Raw genomic sequence first — 25,940 nt, 5'->3', positions numbered from 1 at the left:
TATCCCCCCAAATAAAGATATTAAAAAATCATTTTATATTATAATTTACATTATTTTAACAATTACTTGCATGAAAGGGTAAAAGAGTGGCGAAAGGAAAGTTATTCAATTTGCTGCTTCTTTTTTCTTTTTTTTAATTTGTGGGGTCAACTCTCACTAGTGCAATTACCAGTTTTACCCCTACTCAATTTCCATATTTTCCATTTTACATAATGGTTGGTTGACCTGATTTCACTTCAGAAACTAACTGTTCTATTCATTAAAGGGACCCAAGCTTGGAGGTTTCTGTTCTTCTTCCATCACCAAGATGCAAACTTTAAGATGGAAAAGGCCCTGAGAATCATATTTAATTCCCCCATTTTCTTTCCCTTTTTCTCTCAGTTTCTTGCTCCGTAGAAAATTCGCTGGATTTGCTCTCCGCTTCTGGATCTCTGCAATGAGAGACTTGGCTTCCTGTTTCGGTGAATACGCCATCCAGGTCTCCAACCATCCCTGCGTTTCTCCGAACCTGATTCCTTCGGTTCAGAACTCAGTGGCCTGCATCTACAGAGTCTTCCTCTCCACTCAAAAGCAGATCTTGATCACCGCCACGTGGAGCCAAGGCCTGAGCTTGAGCTTCGGCGACAAACCGACAACCGCATTCAAACTCAGCACCAGTTCCCGGCTGTTCAGAAAAAAGAGAGGAACCAAATCATTCGAATTCGACAACTACAATTTCGATGTCTTCTGGGATCTCTCCGCCGCCAAGTACACCGCCGGGCCAGAGCCGGTCGCCTGTTACTACGTCCTGGTCATGGCCGATTCCGAGCTCGCCATTTCTCTCGGCGACATGGCCGAGGAGGCCGCCGCCAAGAGGCTCAAAACAGGCGCCCGAGCCTCCAAGTTCTCTTTGCTCTCCCGGCGGGAACTCTTCTCCGGCCACGCCCTTTGCCTGACGAAGGCCCAGTTCTCCGATTCCGGCCCGGCCCACGACATTCTGATACGGTGCAGCGGCGAGAATGAAGGGCTAAAGCATCCGGTTCTGTCGGTTTGCATTGACAAGAAGACGGTGATATGTGTGAAGAGGCTTCAGTGGAATTTCCGGGGGAATCAGACGATTTTCGTGGACGGGTTGCTGGTTGATCTTATGTGGGACGTTCATGATTGGTTCTTCAACCCTGTGGCGGGGTACGCCGTGTTTATGTTCAGGACACGAAGCGGGTCTGACAGCCGGCTGTGGCTCGAGGAGAAGGTGGCGCAGAAGGAGCTGGAGAAGCAAGAATTCTCCTTGTTGATCTGTGCCTGTAAGAGCCCCTGAAGAAAGAATCCCAAAGTTACAGCTTTGTGTTGGTTTTCGGGTTTCTTAACTAGTCCACTGTATGAAATATTCCTCTTGTGTTTCTATTTGATTGCTCCAGAAATATGATCATAGATGATACTCGATTCTTTAATCACTAGGAATGGAAAAATAACCACCGGTATGTAGATTACTCTTTTGTTCTCTCTCTGAATGTGATTTAATTTCTACTGCAAACAAGCAAACTACTGATTCAGCAAGTGTTTTTATTGTGAAAATTTTGGTTTTAACATCATGTTAATTTGGAGCTAGGATTTGTTGAATTAATTAAATGTTTGTGTGTGTGTGTTTATCCATGCAAAATTAGAAGTGGCTATTTTTGGGATTTCAACAAGGATTTGGACGATTCTGAGTGATTTCAAGAAAGATTGCTGTCAGCTTTGGAAAGAGCAAGTTGGGAATTAATCTCCTGAAAGCTGAAAGTGATCACTACGATTATTCCACACACAACTTTGATTTTCTCTTCACTGTTCAAATCTTATGCACAATCCAAACACTGAAAATTAACAAAAGAAGAACTATATTTTGGATCAAATATATCCCATTTAATCCTCGGCTTAAAATGAAACTGGCACTGTAACTCAGCCTCTAAAGTGACAAAGACAATTCACAAATGGGGTTTCATCGAAAAGCTAGTCTCTCGGTTGTTTCCCCATTAAATGAGCAGCAGCCTCTTTGTGGCTCTGATTTTTTTGGTGGGAGAATGCCAAATCCGGGAAAGAAAGTACAGCTCCGGTAAAGGGACATGTCAAACTCATAGGAAAAAAGGAATGTTGTTAATGGATCAGAGCAAATTAGAGCTGCAGGGAGAGGTCAAGTGGAGCAGTTAAACAAACAGGTAATGTGCAAGATGCAGGGGTGTGGATCTGTGTAGATTGAGCTTGATGATGTTTTATTTGACTCTGAAGGTGGAGCCTTTTCGCTGGGATTTGGAGCCGTCTAATCGCTGCCTCAGTACACGAGGGGTGTCGACAAGTTGGCAAAGTTGAATTGCTACGGACAAAACAGAATTAGATGCCTAAATTCTCCGTTGGTTTTGATCAGTTCCCAGTGCACGTTTGCGTACAGATGAGCTGCTCTTTAAGTCTTCAAGGCCAAGCAAAGAATGGCCAAAACCACCATTTTTAATCTCCCACATGGCCCATCCACTGGTTGAGGACCACCCAACTTAATTAAGCGGTGTTCCAAAATGGCACTATAAAGATTGTATTTCGGTGCATTATATATAGGTTATAACAACCACTTCCTAAATAACCCTGGAAATTAATTTGATTATAAGCTCTACACCATAGCTAAAAGGAGAAAATCGACCAAAAATTGATTTGAACATTTGAACTAGTCAAGCTCAATAGTGGATAATTATATGTTGAAAGTAAGCACAACATTTAGGATATTTAAATTATTCAATGGATAATTGGTTGAAACTTGCAAGCTCTAAATAAAATTGATAATTATTTTTAGCGAACACATCTAGATGAGAATCAATAATGTTACAAGTGATATTTGTTCTTTTCAGCCCAAAAGAGAGTGATCGAACGTGAGCTTGCAACGGTAAGAAACGGACTCTAGTTAATAACTGTCGCTTGTAAACATTCCAATACTTAAGTAAGTAAAAGAGTAAATTAACTGAGTATTGTTAGCCTAGAAAGAATATACATTGGCTCTTGATAGAATTAGTTTATATAGAGGGAGGAGATGTCCTCCTGCATGAGATATTTGTATCGGATGTTGCATGGTGACGGGACTAGTTATTCAGCGCCAACAAGATCTTCATTAAACGAGGATGGGATCTAGAGTGAGTGTGGGAGAGCTCAATGTGCGACAATAATAATTCTGTTGTGGAATGACGTAGTACCAAGATTGAGTTGTAGAATAGGGGTCGAGACTAGGTCGTGGGCCGAGGGCTAAGGTTGGGTTGAAATAGTCCAGCATTGAAGTCAATTGAAAACTAATGTTATATAATCAAATTGAAAACTAATGTTATATAATCAAATTATCTCACCTTATCCGTGATAAGTTCAAAACAAATTATATAATCAAACTATCTCACCTTAATCCAGGGGCGGATACAGTAGCCCAAGGCAACCTATAAGAAAATTTATTTTTTAATGTAAATTTATTAATTTTTTAATAATAGTATACCTTAATTTAGTGCAGCTTTACCTTCAATTTTGCCCAACACAACCCATCTCACGTGCTTGGATCCGTCCTTGCCTTAACCTATCCCATTAGTACTCATGCTTTTGCAATGGAATCCCCAATGGTCCAAAGCTATTAGTACCAAGTCAATGGGTGGCATGCATGCTCATGCTCATGCTCAGTGGAAAGTGATGTTTGGGAGGCCACAACACAAGCAGGAGTGGCAATCCAAGTCAAGCCTAGCCTAAACTAAAAGCTGAAGTGGAGTGGTCCTCCTCCTTGCCAACATAAATTCTGGTTGCCTTCTCTCTCTCTCTCTCTCTTCCCCCCCCCCCTCCCCTCTGTCTCTCTCAACATTTAGTTATGCTTTCTATATTGTCTGCTCATACTTCTAGTGGTTGTCCTTTCTAGAGCATTTTAAAGGTCTGTATTTAGTTATTTTCACAATTTAATTGAATTTATTACACTAAGAAGACCAATTTATGTGGCGACCCCACTCCCGGAGATCCCACCACCAGTAATTCAAAAAGGAAAACCAAAGAAGTTGATACAAGTATAAACTTAAATAAAACATTCTCAAAACTTTACTTATTCAGCCAAAGCAAAATAAATAATCATTAAATTACAATTCATCTAGTCATTTATATTTAGATTTAACCACCCATCATCCTCACAAAATGTCATAAAATTTAGCATAAGAAAACAAAATTGTTTCTTTCTGCACTCTAAGTAAAAAGAAAAAGAAAGTGTCCCCCAAAGATCTCTTAGTCACGAAGGATCTGTACACAAATCTACTCCATCAAGAATCAAGCTCTATTGGGTTGCGCTCATCCATAGCTTTCCCCTTATTTGAAATGATGTAAAAACAAGTATGAGCCACAAGACTTAACAAGTTTAATTTGAGAGGAACATAAAGTAATAAGAATCAAGAAAACGTGAAGTAATAAGAATCAACGCAATATAGAATTACTTATTACATTACATGCACCTATGTTATGCTTCACCACATCATATAAAGATATATCTATGCATATATGCCCACGTACGACCATATACCCACATAAGTATCTGTCAATGTAACCATCAATCTGTAGATCAAAGTCCTTCCTCGCATCAAACTTGAGTTTATCGACTTTTCGGCACAAAAGTCATAACTTTTGAGCCGAACCTCCCTTACAACAAGCAAATGCCTACTGAGCTTCAGTGTACCCTTCGGACATAGTCCGCAGCGCAAAATAATAATTGTGCAAAATAATTATCATGCACACATAAGCATCTTAAAGCATATTCATGATTGTATGCATACACAACCATACTCTTAAAAATATTCTTATACATTTGCTTATACATGGCTATGAAATAAACTCATCATCATGCTCTTGAATGTACTTTTACCCCTAATAATGATTAACCATAACATATAAATAATGAATGATCACTTTAACACTTACATGAACCTGCAACACGGACAATATGCACAAAGTACAACATACATACAAGATAACCAAAGTTTTGCATGGAACTAATCAAGAAAGCATCATTCCTTAGGAAATACAGGGTGAACCATAACCCTATTAAATCCTTTAACAAGTTTCATCAAGAATCTTGAAAGAATAACAAGATTAAACACGATAGCATAAACAAGAACCATAATATTAAATATAGGAAACGCAACCAATACAAAAAAGAATCAAATAAGCTAAATTCTAGAAATTCCATATTACAAACGGTGAATTCAATGACCTGTTTCGGGCTCATAACTTGGCCAAATACTACTAACAATATGGATAAATTGAATCTTATGATCTCTAGTTTCTAAAACAACAAGTGGATTGCAAATCAAATATGACCACAAAAAGTTGTACTCCAAAAATCAAAACAAGGTCAATTTACTTAGAAACAATAAAATTCTAGATTTAGGCAATGATTCAAAGGGCTATTATGAGCTCAAAACGTAGCCAAATAATTCAAGTAATACATCCAAAATAAATCTTATGATGTCTTGCTTTCAAAACAAAAAGTGAATTTCAAATCGAATATAATTACAAAAAATTATATCCTAAAGAGTACAACATGGTCAATCCATCCAAAAATAAGAGTTCTCATATACAAACATTCTCGAATGAAAGTAATGAATTTCTGACATGAAAAAAGGGGTTTAGGAACTTGTATCAAAAGGAAAAAAATATAAGAACTTGCATATGAAAGGAAAAAAAAAAAGAAATTGTCTTTGATAGATATAAATATCAATAACAAAGTCGATGAAGAAAGAAGATGACAGAATCGAGCTGTTGGAAAAAGAACTAGAAACATTGAAATTTACACCACCTCCAAGAGTTTCGAAAACCAAAGAGAAAGAGAGAACAAAGAAAATGTCAATGCCTTGTGGCTTATATCCTCACCCTTCTTATAGGCTTCAAAAACAAAGGCGAGAAAGGAGAAGAATAATAAAAGAAGATGACTCGTTTTCACATCAAGACTCCTAGCCTAGTTCTCCTTTTTTATTTATACATTAGTATATATATATATCATGAAATAATATTTTTTTATTATAATATATCATATCTCATATCTCATATCTCATATATATATATATATACACATACACATACACATACACGACAACACATTTTCCTTCAAATCCCAATTCAATTTTGATTTTTCAATATAAATCATAATCACATCTTTGACTTTTTCATATCATTATAATTTTATTTATATTTATTTATTTATTTTTTTAACTTTTCAAGCATCACACATAAATCCTCAAAAACATTGACCAATTAATAACAAAATGCAATACACACGCTAATAATGACTAAACGATCTAAACATGTTAATGGGTTGTTACAATTTAACCTAAACGACCAATGTGATATTTTGCCTCTCAATATTCTAAAATTTGTTGGTATTATCTTTTAATTCTTTTTAATTGCATTAATATGAGATTTTTCTTTCGTAATCAAATTATTAGAAAGTTGTTCAAATTATAAATATAAATTTATTAGAATAAATATATCAAGTATACACATGTCTATTGAATACCCAATTATCCTACGAATATGATAATGAAATTAAATAAAATATCCTAAAAATACAAATACAAATAACAAATAAATAAATTCTCTACACATACCCTCCCATGACATTACTGCCTTAAGCACATTAATCCGTTCCAGTCTAATCTCACTGACAGTTGGACCATAACCTCACATGGATGCAATCACTATGCTAAAAGTAAAAGAGTTAGTTATCATTAATTACCAACCCTAATTTGGTAGCACCCATAATTAGCTTAATTAACAGTCAAGCTAATTATGGCCCTACAGTTAACAATCAAACTTTTTCCAAGAATCATTGATAACTCAGTATTAAAGAACAAAATTGATGGTTTGGAAAACTCACTGGAAATAGATAGAGGATTTTCCATGGTTAAGTAATAGAGATATATTTATCAACAAATAAAAAATAAAAGAGCTAGCTAGGATATTTTATATATATATATGTAAATAAATTAAAGAAAATGAAGGTTTAAATCTTTTTCTATACCTCAAAATTGTTGTGCTTATAGTAGTGACTGCTCTTATAATTTGTATATATTGAGAGCGACTGAAATGCTCAGGCCGATATCGTGTGGATTAAGATTATATTTGTCTTATTAATCATGATTTAGGCATTGCTTATCTTCTAACTTTTTATAACTTTTTTAAGTATTTGAGGTGACTATCTTAATGATCAAGGCTAATTTGGTTTGGTGGGGTGATACTTCACATAGGTCGGTGTTACCTACCAGTTTTGATGGTTTGATTTGTTTGGCTTCAACCCACCCCCCAAAATGTCTAAATGAAGTTCTTTAAGTAATTAAAAATACGAATATTTTAAGTCGCGTAAGAACGGACATTCCAAATTATCTATACAAGAACTTGGAGCTATTCTTGTTCACGCACCAACCTATCAAATTGGCTTCTTGACACTTGCATCACTCTTTTGCAAAATTTTCACATAAAAAAATCCAAAAAAGTGTAATAATAACATTTCTACAATTATCGATTTCTCAAAAATCAAACCCGGGTGGTTGAATTGGAAATCAATCACAAAATTCATGACCAAATATTGATTGTCAAAAACTCGATTGGTTTTGTAAGCGGACCATGTTGGACCGATGAATTGGTCTAACCAAACTAGTCAAACAAGTTATGATTTTTTTTTTCAAATTTTATTTTTCTTTTATAATATAATAGTAATAATTTGAGATACATGAAAGGAGTTGGTGTTTATTATTTGAATATTATCTATAATTTTGATAATATATGAATAATTTTTATTTGTAATTTAATTATTTAATCATGAATTTTATTGTACAAATTTGTGTTAAGATTATTGTAAAATTCGTTTAATTGTAGGATAATTAATGTCACTTAATATACTTTTAAATCTATTAAGTCTATGTGATAAATTTATTTCTTAAAATTTTTTATATGTAATTTTAATTAATAAAATTATTTTATTTCATAAAAATACATATAAATTCGAGGCTGACCCAACGACTAGATCGTAAGCTTCTCCCACCTTCAATTCTATACTATGGTATGATTTTTAAAGGTGTTAAAACAGATAAACAAGTCAAATTTTAGTCAGATCACTAATAGGTCAGGATCTGTTAAGACTCAATCTAAATCTAATTTGTTAGTTTATTAGATCAAGAACTCTCAATATGAATTTATACGTGTTAACTAAATAGATAAACAAGTTAAACCTATTAAGGTTAATATGTGCATATCAAATTAATCCATTAACTTGTTTACGTACCTAACTTAATTTAAATATGTTAATCAAAATATTAAAATTGAAAATAAAATTACCTTGTTATCAGGTTGGTTTTAAGTTTTTTTAGATTGACTTGTTATAACCTAATAAACTTCTATGGGCTTGACTCAATAATGATTCAAACTTGTTAAGCACAAATAATATTTAATTTTATATTGAGTAAATTTAATTATGACACGAATTGCATTGGCTCTCTATAATCAGGGGTGCAGGTCCAATTAATCTCATCTATAGATTTATTTTAATAATTTTTAAATAAATATTATACTTAAATAAAATATTTTACTGTAAAATAAATTAATCAAGACCGGCTAAAAATCCAATTAATCCCTATAAATAAATAATAGTGTGAATATGCCATAGATTGCAACTACCATAAAGAATAGTAGCGAACTTGTTCATTTACTCACCCTATGATGAAGTCTATATAGTTGATTGGTGCTAAGTCTATGATGATGGTTTTTGGGACCGACCACCACGTGCCACCTCTGCGACTGGACCTCGGGAATGGAACCTCGGACTTGGGGATGTCGGACCTCGGGTGTAGGACCTGCAAGACAATGGAGGGCCGGGGCTTGGATCCCCCGGAGTGGACTCCGACGCTCAAATCAGTAGAGTGAAGCAAGTAGTAGTAAGTGAGAGAGCTGTAGAGCTTGTCTATACCTGGCGAGAGTCCTTGTCTTTTATAGGCGAAACCGTTTTGGGGTACCCGAGATGAGCGGGCACGACCCCCGAGAATCCCGGTCAAGCTGGAACGGGTCTTGCGATTCGGCCCGGATTTCCCGGGCTCCGCTCCGGAGTGTTGACTTGCCACGTGTCGGTCTCTCAGGTGGTCCGCGTGGCAGGTGAGACTATCAGAGCGTAAGGGTATTCTAGTAATTTCAGTTGATGCCACATCACTTGCCCCCCACTCCTTGGGCCGAGCTGAAAACCATGCTGGGTCGAGGAGTAGGTTGCCTGACTGTTGATTTTTACCAAGGCGCACGAGAGTATTTTTAAAATTGAGATTAGTGCTTTAAAACCTCATTTACTACCCTGAAATTATAGGGATGAGTTTTGGTTGGAGGGAAGAATTCGTTTGGAGGGAAACATTGTCATTTTGAATTTTTCTTCCTTTGGGTCCCCTCTATATAAGCCCTAAGGCCCCACCCCACACTTATTATTTCAAGACAAGCATTCATCTCCTTGAGGTTAGTCTTTCCCATCCTCCTTTGCTTTTATTTTTTCTTATTTGTTATTTATTTGTTTTTTTTGCTTTTTTTTTTTTTTTAATATATATATATACATATACATATATAATATATATATGTTAGGGGTGTCCTTGGGTCGGCCATGGCCGACCCTTGAGACTTTTCCCCTCTTTTTTTTTTTTTTTTTTTAATTTAATATATATATATATACATATACATATATAATATATATATGTTAGGGGTGTCCCTGGGTCGGCCATGGCCGACCCTTGGGCTTTGACAAAGTCCTCGGGCTTTTCCTTTGTTAATAATAACAAAAACGATCTTTAAAACAAGACAACTTTACTAACCTGTTTCCTTGGCTCTTCTTTTTTTGCAGGTGTGACTCGAGGTTTTCCCAAGCTAAATCGCGTCTACTGAGCTCTCCGAGGCTCTAGCCCAGTCGTGGTTGTTTTTTCTTGACCTCGGCCTTTATTCTCCTGGTCAGTGACCTTCTCTTAACTACTTCTGCTCGTTTTTTAGCATGTCTTCTTCTTCTTCTTCTTCCTCCGATTCCGAGAGCTCTAGTACCAGCTCAAGTAGTGAGGAATCACACACCGAGTTATCCAGCCCCCCTCACGGCCCCCTTCGTAGGCCTGGGAAACTTAGGAGGCCTGAGAGAGTTTCACCTCATCCCACTTCGGAGTCTCATGTGAGTAGTGATCCCAACTTAGAAAGCTTACCCGAGGATCTAACCACGGACCATTCTACCATAACCGAGAGGGAGTTGTTTCCCCTCCTCCGAAAATACCGTCTCATTCATGATGAGTATTGGTATAGTGAACCCCGAGGTCTGAAAGTTCACCAGGCCCCCTATGGCTGTATCACCGTCTACGAGCAGGCCTTGGCTGCCGGCCTTAGATTTCCTCTCGCGACTCCTGTAGTTGAGGTGTTTGCTATCGTTGGGTTATGCCCCTCTCAGTTGACTCCCAATGGCTGGAGGTGCCTATCTACCTTCATTCTCTGTTGTCGAGCTCGGGACATTGAGCCCACTGCTCAACTTTTCTTTAGGATGTTCAAAGTAATTTCCATTAGCAAAACTGAACCTCGATTTGCTTTTTCCCCCCTCAACCAGCGTCAGTTCGTAGTCGATAACCCCACATCGGTAAAACGATGGAAGAGTAGATTTTTCTTTGCTGGCTTGAAAGACCGGGGGGTCAGCTTCGGGGTGCCAGTTGAGTGGGCTTTCCAGCCCTCAAAGGTCCGTAGTCGCAAGATCACGCAGGACGAGCTTCACAATATTCAGATTTTGAGAGAGCTGAACCCTATCAGCGCTCGGGTCCTGATATGTGATCGCACCTTGTACCTGGGGGGTTTATCCACTCACACTTGCTTCGAGCCTGATGTCACTTTGGGTAGTCATTTTCCCACTATCTTCATACTTTTCTACCTCGCTTTTCTTGCCCTTAATATCTTGTTTGCACATTTGCAGCTGAAATGGTGAGCACAGCTTTTATCTGGGGGAAGAACAAACGGAGACCCGTGGAGGACGAGGGCGCCCCAGCTCTTACGGGGGGAAAGGCTGCCTTGAATGCTCCTCCTGCTGAGGAAGGAGAGCCTAGTCGTGCTAAAAGGAAGAGGACTTCCCATCCTCCGAGAGAGCTCATGCCAGCCCCGGAGTCTCCTCCCCATAGTCCAGACCATGTTCCTGATTGGGGAGTGAAGGCAAGTGATCTCAGCCGGAACACTCAGGTGGCCAGACGTATGATTCATCACTTTGCCACTCCCGCCGATCGTCAGGTGTTGGCCGAGCAGTCCTCGGAGGCCGTAGAAGCCACATTGTGCAAGTATCTGGCCCAGGTAATCATCTATACTTTATCAACATCCTCCAGTCTCATCTATGTTGTCCTTACTTGCCTTGCCTATTGTAGGTGGTCACACTCGTTTCGGACTTTTCCGGACGTTTCTCTCAAGCTTCCAAGAAGACCTTGGAACTAGACACCCAGCTGCAGGAAAGAGACGAGTTACTGGAGAGCCACAGGAAAAACTTGGATGAGTTGTCCTCCCAGCGGCAGGCTTCAGACCTACGTATTCAGGGGCTAGAGGCAGAGCTGTCTCGGATGAGCTCCAAGCTATCTCGGGCGAACTCAGTCATTCGCCAATACGAGCGCAAGTATGCCGAGCCCATCAAACTTCCTGAGGTAGAGGAGTTCCTCCAGAAGAACCTGCAGGACGCTTGGACAAAGGGATTCCAAGCTCATGAGACAGAGGTATTACGAGCTCATCCAGACTTGGACATGTCCACTGTTCGGTCTGTTGCGGAGATTGTGGCCGGGATGGAGGACTCGGAGATGGCTAACGATGGTGATGCGCCTCCTGATGCTTGAGCTCTTCTTCTTCTTCTTTTTTTTTTAGCTAGGGCCTTTTTGTACTTCCCCTGTTATCATGTATTGGATCCTCTGGTTTTTATATAGTACTTCACTTTGACTGTTCATCTTTTGCTTGCGAACATATGGACTGAGACTAGTTGAGCCTCGATCCCTTCCATAGTTGACGAGGGTGAATTTGACTCTTGGTTCTCCCTTGGTCGACTATCATGGGGGTGCTGTGTTGTAATTTTTCCTTGGCCATTAGTCCACCGTTGGGGACAGCCTAGGGCTCGTGACCCTTGGATTCTAGAGACTCCCACGCGAAGGAGGGTGTTAGCCAGAGTTTTTCCCTGGCCCTTAGTCTTCTTTTGAGAACGGCCTAGGGCTCGTGACCCTTGGTTTTTAGCCACTCCCACGCGAAGGAGGGTGTTAGCTAGGGTTTTTCCATGGCCCTCAGTCCTCTTTTGAGAACGGCCTAGGGCTCGTGACCCTTGGATTTTTCTTCGACGAAGTATGATCCTTTGGACAATTGCTATTAGATGAAGAGAAGCCTTGCCATTAGTCGTAAAGAAAAAGAGTACAAAGAGATTCAGGGAATTCCCCTACTCATTGATAAAACTTCCTTAAGTTCTGCACATTCCAAGTATGCTTCAGGGGCTTGCCTTCCATGTCTTCTAGTCGATATGCCCCCGGACTTAGGGATTCCACCACCCGGTACGGCCCTTCCCAATTCGGAGTTAGTTTATTCATGTCCCGAGGATGGCTCACGTCGAACCGTCGTAGGACAAGGTCTCCTGGCATGAAGCTCCTAGCGTGGACTCGTCGATTGTAGTACCTAGCAATGCGCCGGTTATATGCGGCTTGTCGAATTCGTGCCAGATCTCGGAGCTCATCCATCAAATCCAAGTTGCACCTTAGCCCTTGCTCGTTAATCTCGGGATCGAAATGCTCCACTCGATAGCTCCTCACCCCAATCTCGACAGGGATGAGAGCCTCCGAGCCATAACACAATGTAAAAGGGCATTCTCCTGTAGCCGTTCGCGGTGTGGTTCGATAAGACCATAGTATACTGGGGAGCTCATCTACCCATTGGCCGTCTGCCTTTTCAACCCGAGCTCGGAGTCCTTGTAGAATGGTCCTGTTCGTAAGCTCTACTTGCCCATTAGCTTGAGGATGGGCGACCGAGGTAAAATGTTGCTTAATCCCCAACTCTCGGCACCATTCTTGCACGGATCGGTCTTCGAATTGGGTGCCGTTGTCAGTTATTAGTACCCTTGGAATACCAAACCGGCAGACGATGGATTTCCAAAGGAACTGTTTTACCCTCCGACCTGTAATAGTCGCCACAGGCTCGGCCTCCACCCACTTAGTGAAGTAGTCGATGGCTGCTATCAAGTATTTGTTCTGTCCAGCCGCTAGTGGAAAAGGCCCGAGGATATCGACTCCCCACCTGGCAAACGGACAAGGTGAAGCCAGGTGGGTGAGTTCGGCTGCCGGGGTGTGAACCAGGTTGGAGGTTTTTTGGCATCTCTCACAAGTCTGGACCAAATGCCCAGCGTCGCTCATCATTGTCGGCCAGTAATACCCCTGCCGAAGTGCCTTCTGGGAGAGAGACCGAGCTCCGATGTGACTGCCACAAATCCCCTCGTGGATTTCCCTTAGGATGTAGTCGGCTTCGACCGGCCCCACACACTTCAGTAGCGGCTGAGTGAAGGATTTCTTATAAAGGTCTGATCCCACCAGTAGAAACTTGGCAGCCTGGCGCTTGAGTTTTTGACTTTCCAGTTCCTCCTCAGGTAGCCATCCCTTGGTCAGATGTGCTACGATGGGATCCATCCAACTTTCAACCCCTTCTACGCAAAGCTGCTCTGCCTCAGTCTCTATGCTCTTCTGGGGCAACGACTCCATGTAAACAGCTCGGGAATTCCTAGGGAAGGAAGAAGCAGCTATCCTCGAGAGAGCATCCGCCACTGCATTCTGCGCTCGTGGGACATGATTGATTTTCACTATCCGAAATCGTGCCATAAGATCCTTGGCTATCGCCAAGTATTGGGCCATGACGTCCTCTCGAGCCTCGAACTCTCCTGTGACCTGCTGCACAATCAAATTTGAGTCAGAATATACCTCCAGATCCCTGACTCCCATCTGTTCCACTAGTCTGAGCCCGGCAATGAGCGCCTCATACTCGGCCTCATTGTTAGAGGCATTGAACTCGAAGTGGAGGGCATACGGCCAAGCCTGGCCATCGGGGCCCTGCAGTAGTAATCCAGCGCCACTGCCTCCGACACTTGAGCTGCCATCTACAGAGAGAGTCCAAGTCTGGGAAATCCCCTCGTTTGCTTCATCTGGTAGGGTGCCTTCCACGATAAAGTCGGCAAGAGCCTGTGCCTTGATGGCCGGCCGAGGTCGATAGTCGATGTCGAAAGCACTCAGCTCTACTGCCCATTTGAGCATCCTCCCCGACAAGTCCGGCTTTCCCAGCACATGCCTCAGCGGCTGACTTGATAGGACGATAATGTGGTGTGCCTCAAAGTAGGGTCTCAACTTTCGAGCGGAGATGACTAGGGCATAGGCCAACTTTTCTGTTGGAGTGTAACGAATCTCAGCGCCAGCCAACCTTTTGCTCACATAATAGACCGGCTTTTGGATTTTGTCTTCCTCCCGTACCAAAACCGAACTGACAGCTTCATCCGAGGCAGCTAGGTAAATATATAGTGACTCTCCTGGCTGTGGTTTTGCCAGGACTGGGGGGGAGACTAGACATCGTTTTAGCTGCTCAAATGCCTCCTGGCATTCCTCTGTCCATGCAAAATTCTGGACTCGAGTCAAGGCCTTAAAGAATGGCAACTGTCTTTCCGCAGATCTTGACAAGAACCTCCCTAAAGCTGCTATCCTCCCGGTTAGCCTCTGCACTTCTTTGATACTTCGAGGGGGAGGCATCTCGAGTATGGCTTTTATCTTCGAAGGGTTAGCCTCAATTCCCCGGTAATGCACCATGAACCCCAAGAATTTACCAGCTGTAACCCCGAAGGCACACTTGGCCGGGTTGAGCTTCATCTGATACTGGCGTAAGGTTCTGAGGCACTCCTCCAATTCGTCCGGATGTTGTTCAGCCAATAGACTCTTGACTAACATGTCATCCACGTAAGCCTCCATGTTTCGACCGAGTTGAGCTTTGAACAATTTGTTGACTAACCTCTGATATGTAGCTCCAGCGTTCTTCAGCCCAAAGGGCATAACTCGGTAACAATAGGTAGCCTTATCCGTGATGAAGGCCGTCTTTTCCTGATCTTCAAGGTGTAGTGGGATTTGGTGGTACCCCTGGAATGCATCCAGGAAGCTCATTAGCTGACACCCCGCTGTTCCGTCAATCAACGCATCAATCCTGGGCAGGGGGTAACTGTCTTTCGGGCAAGCCTTGTTAAGATCTTTAAAATCAATACAAAGCCTCCATTTTCCCGATCCCTTGGAGACAAGAACCACGTTGGCTAACCACTCTGGGTAATTGACTTCCCGAATATGATTAGCCTCCATAAGCTTTTCCACCTCCGCCTCTATAGCTTTAGCCCGCTCCGAGGCAAACTTCCTCTTCCTTTGTCTTACCGGCACACAATCCGAATAGAGCCCCAAGCGGTGTGTCATGATCGCTGGATCTATCCCCGGCATATCTAGGGTAGACCATGCGAACACATCTTGATATCGGCATAGGAGTGAAAGGATCTCGGACCTCAAGGGCTCTTGTAACTTGGCACTGATTCGTACCGTCCGACCGAGCTCTTCCCCCAGTGGGACTTCCTCGAGCTCATCCACTGGCTCTGAAGTCTTAGGCTCTTCCGGACCTTCCAAGATGAAACTAGTAACCACAGTGGGAGGGGCAGCGGAATTCTGTCCCTCCTCCCTTACTGACCTCTGACCTGCTCCAATACTCGGGTTTCTGACCTGTTCCGTCTCCATCTGACCCTGACCAGCTTGAGGGACCGCCTCCCGATTCGGTCTTGAGTCTAACTCTGACCCCTTGGCCATAGTGGCACTCAAGGAGGCCACGTAGCATTCCCTAGCCTGCCGCTGGTCTCCTCTTACCTTGCCAATCCCTCCCGAAGTAGGGAATTTCAACACCATGTGATACGTACTCGGTACTGCCCTCAGAGCACTAAGCCCAGACCTACCAAGGATCATATTGTACGCCGAGGGCACATCTGCCACTAAAAAATCCAACGTCACTCGGGATTTATGAGGACCACTACCGACCGTCAGGGGCAACCGGATCAAACCTTCAGAATGGATCACCATTCCATCAAAACCCACCAATGGGACACGGACTGGCCTTAGCTGATCGAGCGTGAACCCCATCCCTAGGAATGCCCTCTTGTAGAGAATCTCTGAAGAGCTACCTGGGTCCACGAGGATTCGCCTCATCTCCCACTCTCCCACTTGAGCAGTGATTACCAGAGGATCCGAATAGCTGGGATAACTCGGAAGATCCTCCTCAGAGAATGTGATGACCACCCCTTCCTTTACCGTGCTCTTGGGAGCAGTTGAGTGGGACCCTGGAACTGTCCCTGCCGCCAGCGTGTACAAGATAAACTTCTGTCCTCCCTCCTCGGCGGGCTGCTTTCCTTCTCTCCGGGGGGGTGTTCGACTTCGCTCTCGAAAGCAATCTCGAGTAGGAGACCTCCCTCGATGCTCCGACTTGGGTTCTACCTTGCCCGAGCTCGTACCTCCTCGACCCACGAAATCCCGAAGGTATCCTCGGTTGATAAGCTCTTGTATTTCTTCTTTCAGTTGGATGCAATCCTCAGTATCATGGCCGTGGTCGCGGTGAAAACGACAATACTTCTTTTTACTTCGAGTGTTGGGTGGAGATTTCAGCGGGGGAGGACGCCGTAAATAATTCTTATCCTCCAATGCCAGGAGAATCTCTGCTCGACTTGTATTCAGGGGAGTGTAATTCACCGGGCTTCCACGTGCACCCCCAAAACTCGGGCGATCGGGAGCTCGGGAGGGACGATAGTCCGTCTTCTGCTCTGGGGCCGGTTTTTTCTTCTCTTTTTCTCTTTCTTTCCTGTCAGGTTGTTCCGCCCGCTTCACCTTCATCACCTCTTCGGCGTTGATGTACTTATTAGCCCGGGCTAAGGCCTCTGTGAAAGTACGAGGTGGAGTCTTGGCTAAGGACTGAGCAAATAGCCCAGCTCTCAAGCCATTCTGAAGAGCCACCATTGCAATTCGCTGGTCAAACTCATCGATACTTAATGCCTCTTCGTTGAACCTAGCCACGAAATCTCTTAGGGATTCACCCTGGTTCTGCTTGATGTTCACCAGAGCCATGGAAGACTTCCGGTGGCGCTTCAAGGGAGCGTAGTGGGCTAAGAAACAGGTCTTCAACTCTTCCCAGCGGTTGATGGAACGATGGGGAAGGCAGGAGTACCAGGTCCGGGCATGTCCTCCCAAAGTGGCCGAAAATGCCCGGCACCACATCGCGTCCGACCCCGATTGCACCAGCATGTGGGAGGAGAAAAGCTCGACGTGATCATAGGGATCTGTGCTTCCATCATAGAGCTTGATGGAGGGGATACGAAACCTTTCCGGTGGAACCTCTGCCATGATGCCCTTACTCAAGGGTTGGTTAGAGCCGGGGTGGAGCAACTCTTCCTTTCCCTTCTTGAGTTCGTGGACTTGCTTCTCTAAGAAACGCAATCGTCTCTCCTGCGAAGTCCCTCTTTCTCGCGAGGGGGCAGAAGTGGATCCTGCCGCCTCCGAGGAGTGGATTTCCTGACCCGTCTGGCGGGATTGACGAGGCTCCCGAGCAGGAGGAGGTGACTGATGCTCCGCCCGCTGAGAGGGCACATGCGAACGATGTTGTTCGGTCTGGTGTAGATAACCAGTCAACAACTCAGTTAGCTGTTGGACCTGGTTTTCCAACCTAGTGAGTCGGTCCTCCGGCATGGGATTGGCTGGAGGTGGTGGATTCTCTCCTTGTTGCGGGGCTTCTAGATTGGCTCCGACCTGGCTGCGAGTCACGTCTTTTCGGGGAGCCATGTGGTTAGTTGTGGCGAGGAGTGAAAGTCGTTTGACACTCGCGAAAAGACCAAGGTCCGAGGTGAGGAGTTGAAGTCCGAAGCGCGAGGTAGGGAAAGAAGAGGTTAGCGAGAATGGACGTCGGCCCCACGGTGGGCGCCAAATGATGATGGTTTTTGGGACCGACCACCACGTGCCACCTCTGCGACTGGACCTCGGGAATGGAACCTCGGACTTGGGGATGTCGTACCTCGGGTGTAGGACCTGCAAGACAATGGAGGGCCGGGGCTTGGATCCCCCGGGGTGGACTCCGACGCTCAAATCAGTAGAGTGAAGCAAGTAGTAGTAAGTGAGAGAGCTGTAGAGCTTGTCTATACCTGGCGAGAGTCCTTGTCTTTTATAGGCGAAACCGTTTTGGGGTACCCGAGATGAGCGGGCACGACCCCCGAGAATCCCGGTCAAGCTGGAACGGGTCTTGCGGTTCGGCCCGAATTTCCCGGGCTCCGCTCCGGAGTGTTGACTTGCCACGTGTCGGTCTCTCAGGTGGTCCGCGTGACAGGTGAGACTATCAGAGCGTAAGGGTATTCTAGTAATTTCAGTTGATGCCACATCAGTCTATATAGTTGTGCCTCAGAGACTAGTCCACCAATAAGGTTGGCTAGCATAAAATACATACAATATTTCAAATGAAATGAATTCCACGTGGTGTGTATATATATATATATATATATTGAGTTAGTCATAATTGACAACACTATTTTTGAGATTTGAGTATATATATGATAAAGGTATTAAGAACATATATATAAAACAAAAATAGAATGTGCGATAACTATGATTTGAAATTTTAATTTATTTTGATTTTTAATTTGATCGAAATTAGGATTTCAAATTTAACTGATATTGTCAAATTCGATTTTGACTGAGATTTATTTCATCTAAAGAAATCTTGTTGACTTATCTCATCTAGAAGAATATTTTCATAAATTATTTTCTGATTAAGATAGAATTTTTTGTATATATCTATAGATGATTTTATCTCTATAAATAGGTGTTCATGTCACTAGAATTATTGTAGCAATATTCGATAGTAATATCTTGTTCTTTCTATATGTGATTTTTATCGACTTGAGTTTTCTATGCTAAATTTTTTGTCCGTGTATGTGGTTGATAGTTTGTTCGTGATTTATTTTCGATTGAATTTTGTAATAGAATGTTACATGTCACATCAACTAAAAATAAAATGTCACATGAATATATAATATTTTGAGTCCTTACACCTATCATTGTTGTCGAGATAAATACTCAAGGGACAATGAATTAAGTTTTTTAAAAATTAATATTTTTAACATTTGTTGAAAATTCTTAAATTGTGATCTTAATTAAATGGTGATTGTAACAATGATATAAATAATAAGATCAAGCAACCACAAGAACACAAGGAACTTTTTATAGAAATTCGAATTCTTACGAGCCTACTTTTCTCTTTCAAGACTAAACTTGAGGGTATTACTAGGAAAAAAATAACACTAGCTTTTAGTTGGAGCTACAATCAAATATACAATCCTTTGTCTATACAAGAACAACCACTAGCAAACAAGTAACAAAAACTCCTCACACAATAAGTAAGTAAAAATAACAAACTTACAACTAATGAACAAAATCAAACAAGTAATCACTTGAGAGTTTTACCAGCCAACAACACTTCCAACACTTGAACTTTTTCACTCTTGTTTGAATGTTCTTTTCAATAGTTTGTTCTTTCTTTCTTTTTTGACTTTTATACTCATCTCATATTTATACAAATATCTTCAATCAACTAACTGTTACAAAGAGGGGTGAAGAGCATTTTTTAAATTTAAAAATCTCTTCAACATTTTCAGATTGCAACCGAAACATTTCAGCATTTGTTGGGATCTTAGAGTACAATCTCTACAAAAATATATATATATATATATTTTGCACAAAAATACCAATAAAGAAAGCTTAGGGGACAACCTGAGATAAACTTGGCCAAAAACTTTTTTGAGACAAAAGCTCATGGTTATTAGAAACAAGAAATAAGAATTCGAAAAGTTAAGTCAAAAACACATTTTCTTTAAAAAGAGATTTAACTTTTTGCATGAGGAAATCATGATATGATATTACGGTACAAGGTAAAAAATATCTTGAAAAATATACCCATAGGTGTGTAATAAAGAAAGATATAGAAACCAATGTACAATCAGAAATGACCGTTGGACTTCGATAGACCGAAGTTTCATCTTGAGTCGTCCAGTAGGCTAATGCCCATTTTCGATTGAATGACCGATCGACCTAAGTCAAGAAACTAACATTCTAGCCTACTTCGGTCTATCTAAGGCACAACTTTGGCCGACCGAAGTTGTCCAATAGCCAAAACCTTTCAGTTGAAGGCTATGTTGACCTAAGACATGAAGCCAAACTCTCTGGCCAACTTCGATCGACTGAAACTAAATTTCAGTCGACCTAAATGGCATATGAGAATATTCAAACATTCTATTTCACTTCAATCGACTTAGGTTAGAATCTCAGTCAACCTAAGATATATCGACACAAAAAATAAGATTTTTACTACACGAGAGGGTAATAAAATACATTGATATTATAAAAATATTTTTATTATCATCAAAATCATATTTACTTACTCTTGACCTTAACAATCATCAACTATTTTTAGATGTAAACTTTAGATAAATAACATTACTGTCACTATCAAAAAATAAGGTTATTTCTTTGTATTAATTACATCTCTTTTGGTTGGAAGGATTTAGAGTAAACAATTTAAAAATAAATACTAAAAAGCAAATAGTTAATGGTTATTTTATCTTTTTTCTACCTCAACTTTTCCTTTGTAGTTTAGAAAAACTATAATCTCACATTATTTTTGTACAAAATACTATAAAAATAATATAAATGTCCTATTTTTGTGAGTATACCTATTTCAAATAGTGTTTATTTTAATGTATTTAAAGTTCACGAATAACTTGTGAAATACACTCATTTATAAATATATTATTTAACATAAAATTATCAAACTTTAAATACAATCGCCCGAGCCATATGAATTCTGGCATCCGTGTTACTCAGAGAGTTCTTTGTCTAATTATTACTTCTCTAGCAAGTTAGTTAGACTCTTTCAATCCCAACACCAAACCCTCTTTATGCCTTCCATCTCTATCCAATAATGCTCGTCTCAAACCCTAACAATGGGTGAACTGAAGGCCACAGAATCCAACCACCTCTACTTATTCGATGACGACGACAACCACCACCTCAACCAAGACATCAATAGCATGTGTTCCATTCCCTATATCAATGCGCCTTCAAGCCCTGACTGTGGCCGATTGGCTACTTCTTCAGTGCACTGCTCAATCTAATGCACTATGTACTGTCCAAACCTTTACCTTCGTCTTCCGAGGCCACGAATCTATTTTCAACTAAGTCGTTCAACGTGTTTGGATCCTTCGAGTTCGAATTTTCTTCTAGGTTCTCCCCCAACAGTTCAACTCGGAATGGATCGATGAGTTTGGCAAATGAGTTGTTCTTGAAAGGTCAAATCCATCCAATGAAGTTGTCCTCTCACTTGTAGAAGCCTTAGGTTTTTGTTCCATTGTTGGATCTTGACAAATCGAAGAAGGTGATGGCTAAGCTCAACTTGTCAACCTTTTAATGAGTTCAACCCGAGCTGAGCTTGAGCCTAAAAATTAGCTCGTCGAGTCAAGTTTGATCTTAGCAAAACTTAACTCGACTCGATTCGATTGCAACCCTAGCAAATAACACCTCCTTTTATTAAACAAATCATTTTATTGGTTTAGTTTAACACCATTAACAAATTTACTTATCAAAATTTATTTTTTTCACATGTCAAATTTAAATCACAAGGGTCAAGTTAAAGGAAGGCATCTACTACGAGACTAAATCCAAACTACTGCGGAACTTTTGTTTTATTTTGCTAGTAATTTAACCTAATATAAAAGACTATTTTTAAGAAGAAAAAAAAACACAGATTACAAGGACTCAAATAATAAATTTAAATCACAAGAAATTAATAAAAAAATAACAAAAACCATAGATATCTGAGCCCTAAAAATTCTGTAGAATGCTAATCCAACCAAACAAAGTGTTCCAATGGAACGAGGGTCAGTCTCTCCACAAAGTGAGGTCAATGTGGCCCCAATCGAACCCTCTTTCCATTGCCAGCGGCGGGAGGAGCAAACCCTCCGCCATGTTGTTGAGCAATCCCGGCATATTGAACACCGCCTCCTCGTCCAAAAACTCCGCCGCCACGCCCTGCTGCTCAACCCATACTGCATTGCCGGAGCAGCTAGCACTGGACTCCAGCAATGATGAACCAACCCCATTAGCAATACCATTTTCTTGGCATGAGTCCTTCCTCGAGCTTGTTTCTCCTGAAAATGCTTCAGCGGCTCGAATTGAAGGAGGACCACGGCTCCTGGTCGTGGCGGAAGCCGACTTGGATTGAGGGAGGACGACGGCAGAGTCCGGGAAGTTGGGCTTAGCCCTTTGGCCGAGGAGGGAAAGAGCCGCCTTGTCTTGGCCGGCAGAGTCCATTTCCTGGATGGAAAAGGTGCCAGGCATCCTTGACTTCTTGTTAGGTTCCCGCATCTCGCACGCCCATCCGTCGCCGTTTCTCGGGCGGACGCCTTTGTAAACTGGGTGGCGCGTCTCTCTGAACTCATCGTTGCTCAGCTTGTCCGACATTGAATCTGTTACATTCTCACACGAAGAAGAAGAAGAAGAAGAAGAAGATACTAGCATTGAAACGAAGAAGAAGGTACCGTACCTCACTACGTGGGCTGGGCTGGGACACCCAACCCAAGATGTAGTATTGGTGTATAAATAGGAGGGGAAAAGATTGTTTATTTTTTTTAAAGAAACATTAATATTACTAAAACCATACAGAGATAAGGGTTAATTATAAATAACATATAAATTATTTTTAATTTTAAAATAATTTTATTAATTAATAAAACATTATACAACAAGATACATTTATTATTTTAAGCAATAATAAAATAATATTTTTTATTAATGTATTTATTAAAAGTTAATTAAATTGAAATTTCTAAATCTATATTTGAATTGCTCTTTAGCACCTGCATGATCACCCCCCCCACCCCCCCCCCCCACCCCCACGTTGGAAATTACAAGCCTCGTCACATGAACTGATTGGTTTTTGGCTGGATTGCTGGCCAACAAATCTATCTTTCACTTGGTGCTTGTAATTATAACAATAAAAAATATCATATTTTAAATTCAAAAATTATTAATTATATAAAATGTGACGAATGATTCTTATTATTATTATTATTATTATGAGGATGGGAAGGATGATATTAGTATCGTATTGAATAATAATGTAAATGGTTTAAAGATACATTTTGATTTTGTGTGGAATCTCTCTCTCTTCGTTTGTGTGTGTGTTGTTGAGATGAGTTCTGAGTGATGTTCATCTTTCAGAGGGTTCACACCAACCAAATAGAAGCTTCCTCACGAGTCTCACATGTTCTTTTTTTCATTTGCAGCCACAAAACAATAATGGAATTTAATTGCCCCTAATTAAGATATAACTCGAACGATTAGATAAGTAATATGTCAGTATCAATTTATTAGGTTACGAGTTTGATTCTTATCCTACATAAGAACCAAAAGTTCAACTTTTGATTTATCTCCTCTGACATAATCGAGAACACGAATACTGGAGACCGTATAAGAACGATCATCTCAATAATAAGATTTAATTTTAGCATGTCAACTATGAGATTTAATTTTAGCATGTGAAGTGAAATATTCCATAATTCGTAGTTGATACTTCAATTTTAACAAAGAAAACAAGTTTTAGTAGATACCCACTGTTGTTGGGGTGGTTGAAATGTCCTACTCTATTCCAAATTTAATCCGTTAAAAGTTTAAGAATCCTATGTATGTAAAGTAAGAGCACATGAATAATAATAATAATAATAATAATGTTAAAATACTTTTAGTAAATTGAAATGGAGTGCTGTCATCTTAATTAATATAAAATGTTTAGGTTAATTACTTTTCAATTACGCTTAATACATTAATTAACACTACTTTGGTTGTTTGGGTATCAAATGTTTTTCAGAAACAATATTTTTTCTACTTTACTTTTTGATGTTTGGTTGACAAAAGGAGATAAAGATAATATGTTTATAATGACAATATTTTATTATATCCAAGAAAGGATGTAAAATAATTTAATTTTTCTAAGTCATTTTTCTATTTACACCAAAACGAATAGATAATTACACATTCCTAAAGTTTGGAATAATTACAAAAATTATCTTTAATATTTAAAAAAATACAATAAATACCCTTAAAAGTTCAATATTATTTTACAAGTTTTCCCTTATCATTAATTAATCTCATTATTTACCTTTCTCTTTCTCTTTTAGAATAATTGCAAAACTTTTTTTTTTCTTTTCCTTCATTTCCTTTTCTCTCTCATCTCGATCTCATGGCTACAAACTTCATCACCAATCTCCCTAACATCATGTTGTAGTAAGTTTTTTCTCCTAATCTCTCACTTTTTCTTTGTATTCTAGATTTGATGAAATCCAAATGAATCTTCTTTCTTTTCTCTATCTTTATTTCTCTTTCTCTAAGTATGTTTTAAGTTTGACAAAACTTAAATGAATTTGGGTCACATTAAACCAAAAGGCACATAAGTTCTTTCAAACCATATAGGTACCAACTAAACTTAGATTTTTTCTCTCCCCCCCTCTCCCTCATCCCCCCTCTCCCTCTTAGTTTTATAGAATTCATATAAAGGTCAGCTCAAGCGGTTAGGGGTCTAGATTATTATTAATTCAGGGACCCTTTAAAATATAATAAAAAAATATTTTTTATTTTTTATAGCAGACAGAACTGACTTTTAAAAATATTTTAGAAGTCTTAGGCATAAGTCTTAGTGACCTTGCCGACCCAAACAAATATAGATTCCAACTTTTTCTTCTTCTACTTTTCTTTCTTTGTCCGTTCAAGATCCATCGAACCAAGACACACCTAGGTTTCCTCAAATTCAAATCATTTGGGTTCAAATCTAGATAGGCGGCAAAGGTTTGTTTTTTTCTAATTGTCTCTCTTTTTTTTTTTCTTTAAACTCAAATTTGAATTCAAGATGAACCTCGGCTGAGTTCATCACCTAAGTTCATCATAATTTGTTATAATAAACCCAGGTAGGTTCACCATATGCAGGCATAAAACCCACATAGTCCATCCTTAACTAGAGATAAACTTGGTGGGTTCAATGTCTATGTGGGTTATTTTATTTGTGATTAGAAGAGAAAAGTGACACAATGAAGTGTAAATTAGTCATTTTATCTTTTTTATTTAATAGTAGGGATAGTTACTACTATTTCTCAAATGCCAAAAATTTTACCAAACCTTTGGGAGTGTCCTTTCCAATATACTCATAAATAAAGACATATACATTTACATACATGTTTTTACATGCATACGCAGAGATATACATGCAAAAATACAAATGCACATACGTACACATGCATGCACACAAAATACACATTAATATAAATATATATGGCCAAATACATATTTTAGCTCTTGTATTTGTATTTTTTTTTTTCATTTAAACACTCAAATTTTTTGTTGTTTCAAAAATACTCTTAAAGTATGTAATTTTAAATCAATTATACCTCTAAACTTTTCTGTTGTTTCAATTATACTTCTAAATTTATTGTTCTCAATAAATTTGTCGAGATATGCAATTAACTCAAAATTATATAATTTAGATGTATAATTAAAATAATAAAAAAATTCAAGAATACAATTGATTTGAAATTATAAATTTAATGATATAATTAAAATAATAAAAAATATTAGAAGTACAATTGTCTCAAAATTATAAGTTCATTGACGTCTTTGAAACAACAAAATGTTCGAATGTTTAAATGAAAAAAAATACTACTACATGATTAAAAAATATATTTTGCCAATATATACACACAAATATACATACATACGGACACACATATACACATGCATTCATATATATATATATAT

The 25,940-nt window shown here is 39.9% G+C and overlaps 4 protein-coding genes across 4 annotated transcripts; 2 read left to right on the top strand and 2 right to left on the bottom strand.

Annotated features, from left to right (window-relative positions):
• Positions 1-436: 436 nt before the first annotated feature.
• Positions 437-1,297, top strand: LOC127813486 (uncharacterized). The gene has a single exon (XM_052354513.1). The coding sequence runs from the start codon at positions 437-439 to the stop codon at positions 1,295-1,297; it is 861 nt and encodes a 286-aa protein (XP_052210473.1).
• Positions 1,298-10,015: 8,718 nt separating this feature from the next.
• LOC127813415 (uncharacterized) lies at positions 10,016-11,858 on the top strand. The gene is made up of 3 exons (XM_052354406.1): positions 10,016-10,886; positions 10,964-11,331; positions 11,403-11,858. The coding sequence occupies exons 1-3, from the start codon at positions 10,016-10,018 to the stop codon at positions 11,856-11,858; spliced, it is 1,695 nt and encodes a 564-aa protein (XP_052210366.1).
• Positions 11,859-12,293: 435 nt separating this feature from the next.
• LOC127813333 (uncharacterized) lies at positions 12,294-17,876 on the bottom strand. The gene is made up of 3 exons (XM_052354301.1): positions 17,514-17,876; positions 12,536-17,141; positions 12,294-12,391 (listed from the first exon to the last, which is right to left on the bottom strand). Exons 1-3 carry the CDS (start codon positions 17,874-17,876, stop codon positions 12,294-12,296), a joined length of 5,067 nt encoding a protein of 1,688 aa, XP_052210261.1.
• A 3,934-nt stretch (positions 17,877-21,810) lies between these two features.
• Positions 21,811-22,685, bottom strand: LOC127788840 (dehydration-responsive element-binding protein 1B-like). Its single transcript, XM_052317482.1, has one exon. The coding sequence runs from the start codon at positions 22,653-22,655 to the stop codon at positions 22,017-22,019; it is 639 nt and encodes a 212-aa protein (XP_052173442.1). The 5' UTR covers positions 22,656-22,685; the 3' UTR covers positions 21,811-22,016.
• Positions 22,686-25,940: the final 3,255 nt, after the last annotated feature.

This window comes from Diospyros lotus, chromosome 1 (genome assembly GCF_014633365.1).
Source record: "Diospyros lotus cultivar Yz01 chromosome 1, ASM1463336v1, whole genome shotgun sequence".
Lineage (NCBI taxonomy): Eukaryota > Viridiplantae > Streptophyta > Magnoliopsida > Ericales > Ebenaceae > Diospyros > Diospyros lotus.
This window is presented reverse-complemented; position numbering and strand designations above follow the sequence as displayed.

Coding starts and splice junctions, on each gene's coding strand:
- LOC127813415 (XM_052354406.1), top strand. CDS start 10,016: ATGTCTTCTTCTTCTTCTTCTTCCTCCGATTCCGAGAGCTCTAGTACC. Junction 10,887..10,963: donor CGAGCCTGATGTCACTTTGG/GTAGTCATTTTC, acceptor GCACATTTGCAG/CTGAAATGGTGAGCACAGCT. Junction 11,332..11,402: donor TGTGCAAGTATCTGGCCCAG/GTAATCATCTAT, acceptor TGCCTATTGTAG/GTGGTCACACTCGTTTCGGA.
- LOC127788840 (XM_052317482.1), bottom strand. CDS start 22,655: ATGCTAGTATCTTCTTCTTCTTCTTCTTCTTCTTCGTGTGAGAATGTA.
- LOC127813486 (XM_052354513.1), top strand. CDS start 437: ATGAGAGACTTGGCTTCCTGTTTCGGTGAATACGCCATCCAGGTCTCC.
- LOC127813333 (XM_052354301.1), bottom strand. CDS start 17,876: ATGGCTCCCCGAAAAGACGTGACTCGCAGCCAGGTCGGAGCCAATCTA. Junction 17,142..17,513: donor TGCGTTTCTTAGAGAAGCAA/GTCCACGAACTC, acceptor AACATCAAGCAG/AACCAGGGTGAATCCCTAAG. Junction 12,392..12,535: donor CCGGGTGGTGGAATCCCTAA/GTCCGGGGGCAT, acceptor ACTAATGGCAAG/GCTTCTCTTCATCTAATAGC.